At 35.5% G+C, this 4,481-nt stretch overlaps 1 protein-coding gene across 1 annotated transcript; it reads left to right on the forward strand.

The window, feature by feature from the left end:
- The first annotated feature begins 615 nt into the window (after positions 1 to 615).
- On the forward strand, positions 616 to 4,179 carry LOC125847721 (probable LRR receptor-like serine/threonine-protein kinase At4g37250). The gene is made up of 2 exons (XM_049527393.1): positions 616 to 2,435; positions 3,236 to 4,179. Exons 1-2 carry the CDS (start codon positions 815 to 817, stop codon positions 3,928 to 3,930), a joined length of 2,316 nt encoding a protein of 771 aa, XP_049383350.1. The 5' UTR covers positions 616 to 814; the 3' UTR covers positions 3,931 to 4,179.
- Positions 4,180 to 4,481: the final 302 nt, after the last annotated feature.

A 4,481-nucleotide genomic window follows, 5' to 3' on the forward strand; every position in this document is an offset into this window, starting at 1 on the left:
AAAAAAATGTTAGCTAACGTTAGCATATAGGTAAGCTTTGGAAAAAGGAAATTACATAGAACTAGACGGTGAAAGCAATTAATGGTGAAGTAAATATAATTTTTAGAAGTCTGAATACAAGAAAAAATTGTACTAAGTGAGAACTGTTCCATAATTCATGTGATAAATAGTTCAACATTTAATTAAATGCATTATTTAGCTACAAAGATATCGGAATATAATATTTTATTAATTTTTTAAAAATATATACATAAAATATTTAGTTTATTTGCGTATAAATTTATTTCTACTCAAAATATTAAATTTATTATTTAAAAAGTGAATGAACAAAATGGAATAGTATTTTATGCTTATCTCTTGCATTAAATTGCATTTTATATTTAGAACAAGTTAGAGTTGAGTGGATGAACTTATTTTAAGCTAAATTGATTGATAAAAATAAATCAAAAATTATAAGTTAAAATTTCAAACTTATAATTTTTAGGCTTATAAATTAAAACCAAATCGTCTCTAAGTTAATTTTATTTCAAAAATATTACAATACTAAAAGGAAAATAGGATAAAAATAATTATTTTTCAGGTTGATTTTATAAAACAACAATAAATTGGGATAAGTACATTAATGGTCTGAACAGAGCATTTTGGTGAGGAAGGTTGGTTTTCGATGAGCTGTGTCTTCTTCTTCTCTCAATATTTTATAAACTTCCCTTCACATGGTCCCCTTTTTATCATAAATCTACACTTATTCTTCTAACTTTTTTTCTATTCAATTCCTAAAAGAAAAAACAGAGATGTGGGAACATTTAGAGACGCCATGAAATTCCAAACCTTTGATCTTGTTCTTCTTCTTTTTCTACTACTTGAATACCAAGCTTCTGGGCTTAACAATGATGGACTTCTGTTACTGACATTCAAGTACAATATTCTGAGTGACCCTTTAAGTGTTCTGCAGAACTGGAATTCTTGGGATGATACACCATGTTCATGGAAAGGGGTAGGTTGTGGAAATCCAAATGCTTCAGACCCAAACCTTCGAGTGACAAATTTGTCTCTTCCTAATTCTCTGCTTCTTGGTTCTATTCCTTCTAGTCTTGGTATGATTCAATATCTTACAAATCTTGATCTTTCTAATAATTCCATTAATGGCTCTATTCCTCTTACTCTCTTTAGTGCCCCTGAGCTTCAACGCCTTGATTTTTCTAACAACAGAATATCCGGCCAGTTGCCTGAGCTTGTCGGACATTTAAATAATCTTCAGTTTCTTAACCTCTCCGGTAATGCTTTGACGGGAAGATTACCGGCAAATCTCACTAGGCTTAGTAATCTAACTGTTGTTTCTTTGAAAGATAATTATTTTTTTGGTGCTGTTCCTTTTGGGTTTGATTCAGTTCAAGTTTTAGATCTGTCTTCAAATTTGATTAATGGGTCATTGCCTCCTAATTTTGGGGGCAGTAATCTCCGTTACTTTAATGCTTCTTTTAATAGACTTTTTGGAGATATCCCACCGGAATTTGGCAGCAAAATCCCTCCAAATGCAACTATAGATCTCTCTTACAACAATTTCAGCGGTGCAATTCCAGAGTCAATTGTTTTTATCAACCAAAATAGAAAAGCTTTTTCTGGTAATCCAGAATTATGTGGTGCGCCGCTGAAAAATTTATGCCCAATTCCGTCAACAGTAACAACTCTGCCAAATTCCCCTGAACCAACTTCTTCCCCAGCAATTGCAGCCATTCCGAAACCCACAGACTCAAACCCAGCCGCCGAATCTCCAAAAGAGGGCAAAAATGGGTTGAGAATTGGCACAATTATAGGCATAATAGCAGGGGATATTGCAGCAGTAGGAGTTTTAGCACTGATTTTCATGTACGTATACCGAGCCAAAAAGAAGAAAAGGAACATAGAAAATAGCATTAAAAAAGAAGCTGAAACTGCAAAAGATTTTGACTGGGCATCGTCAGCATCATCAGAAGAATACAACTGGTTAAGGTCATGGACTTGCTTGAAAAAACAAAGACACGGAGATGACGACGAATTATCAGAAGCTTCCCATTCAGAAAGTGAAAAATCCCAATTGGGTCATCCTCAGCAGAATCACGTGCATACAGAGCAGAAAACAGGTGAATTAGTAACGGTTGATGGAGAAAGGGAACTCGAACTAGAAACACTACTAAAAGCATCTGCATACATTTTGGGAGCTAGTGGGTCGAGTATAATGTACAAGGCTGTGCTAGAAGACGGTACTACACTGGCGGTGCGACGAATTGGTGAAAGTGGTGTGGAACGGTTCAAAGATTTCGAGAATCAAGTAAAGGTAATTGCTAAATTGGTGCACACAAATTTGGTTAAAATCCGTGGCTTCTATTGGGGCGCTGAAGAGAAATTGGTCATCTACGATTTCGTTCCTAATGGTAGCCTTGCCAATGCACGTAACAGTAAGTCCACTTTTTCCCATATACATTATGTTTTAGATCAAATAACGTTACATCAACTTTTTTATTGAGTAGAATCGCGTTTTTTGTTATTGTTTTACTATTTTGCTCCTGTTTTACAGTGGAGAATAAATTGAAACAAAATTGACTAGTCATTATGTGTGTACATTGTACCTAATCATCTCTAATTCTTAATTTGTTTCAATAAGTATCTTTTGCATAATTGCGAACATTTTGGAATATAAAAGTTCGGAGTAGGTTTGTACTTTAAGACATTTGGTTATGCTTAATATTCAAAAGAAAGACGTAACAAGTCACTCAAATTAAGTTCACACAAGTATAAAATTGTGCGCAAATTAGAAAAATATTATGAATTTCTGTTAAAATGCGCGGGAAGTAAAGGAGATAGTGGACCATGGGGTGGAGTAGTTGAAACTTTAGTGTTTGTTTTTATTGTGGAAAATAGCAGTAGTTCCCTCACTGCAAGTCAACCGTGTCTGTTTCTAAATGGGCGCCCCACAAATTCATAAATACCGCCAAACGCCCCCTCTTCTGCTGTCACTTACATGGAAAATGACTACCTTTTTTTAAAAAAAATATTGTACTCTGTAGGCCATAAGTATGCTCTTTTGTTATGTCAAATTCATGCATTTCTTTTGCCCACAACACCAATAATGTTAAAAGAATCTTCACCTTATTTACCATTTATAGTATGTTGTTTATTTTATAGATATTATTATTGTGAGAATCTTAGCGCTCAGTTGATTGATGTAATTATAACGTGCGCATTTTGATGGTTTCAGGAAAGGCTGGTTCTTCGCCATGTCACGTACCCTGGGAAATCCGGCTGAAGGTTGCTAAAGGTGTGGCTCGTGGGCTCACTTACATTCATGAAAAGAAGCATGTCCACGGCAACTTGAAGCCCAGTAACATTTTACTAGGGGAAGATATGGAGCCCAAGATTGGTGATTTTGGAATTGAAAGGCTTGTAACAGGAGACAGTAGTCATAAGACCTATGGATCTGCTCGTAATTTTGGAAGCAAAAGGTCCACAGCATCCCGTGAGAGCTTCCAGGACTTTACATCTGGGCCTACTCCAACCCCAAGTCCAAGTGCATTGGGCATATCTCCTTACCATGCACCCGAATCGCTTCGTAGCCTCAAGCCCAACCCGAAATGGGATGTATTCTCATTCGGGGTAGTCTTGCTGGAGTTGCTAACTGGAAAGGTGATTGTCTCGGATGAAATGGGACCCGCATCGGTCATCGGTGCTACCACATCAGCAGAGGAAGAGAAGAGTAAAGTGTTACGGTTGGCTGATGTGGCGATTCGTGCTGATGTGGAAGGGAAAGAAGATGCTTTGTTGGCACTAATGAAAGTAGGATATAGTTGTATATCACCAACGCCTCAGAAGAGACCAGGCATGAGAGAGGTTGTTCAAGCATTGGAAAAATTTCCAACTAATTCAACCAGTTCATCATACTATTACGGACCTTAATTAGCACTGATTAAAAGATGGACACAATTGTAGAGACAAGAGACTTTGTATGTAATGAGACTGACATCTTTGTTATTTTATTTTATTTTCAATTTATTTTGGTTTGTCTCTTAATATAGTATTAGCCATTGGTTTTCTTTTTTAACAGTGATTACTGTAATTGTCCGCGCTTTGTTGTGTTGTAGTTTTCCTAAACCTTATGGTGACTTTGGATTACCAATATATATGACAACTTATTCTGTGTTTGTATTTTTTGACTCTTTAATGTCATGATTCGCTATTGATATTTAAGACCGACACAAATTTTATAATCACTAAACAACAGCAAATTAATTTCTGATATATTATATTTTTCCTTTCGGTGGACAAAGATTTTATGTCTTGAAGATGATTGATTTCATTTTGGAATTTAGAGAATTGCAATAATACTCATATTATTTAGATAATGTTCGACTGTATGAAACAAGGACAAAGAAAACCACATTATTTGTTGCCAACGAGACACTTCGAATAAACTAGCATGATGAGAAATACTTTCGATGTTTCGGCTA

Source organism: Solanum stenotomum, chromosome 12, assembly GCF_019186545.1.
Source record: "Solanum stenotomum isolate F172 chromosome 12, ASM1918654v1, whole genome shotgun sequence".
Classification (NCBI taxonomy): domain Eukaryota; kingdom Viridiplantae; phylum Streptophyta; class Magnoliopsida; order Solanales; family Solanaceae; genus Solanum; species Solanum stenotomum.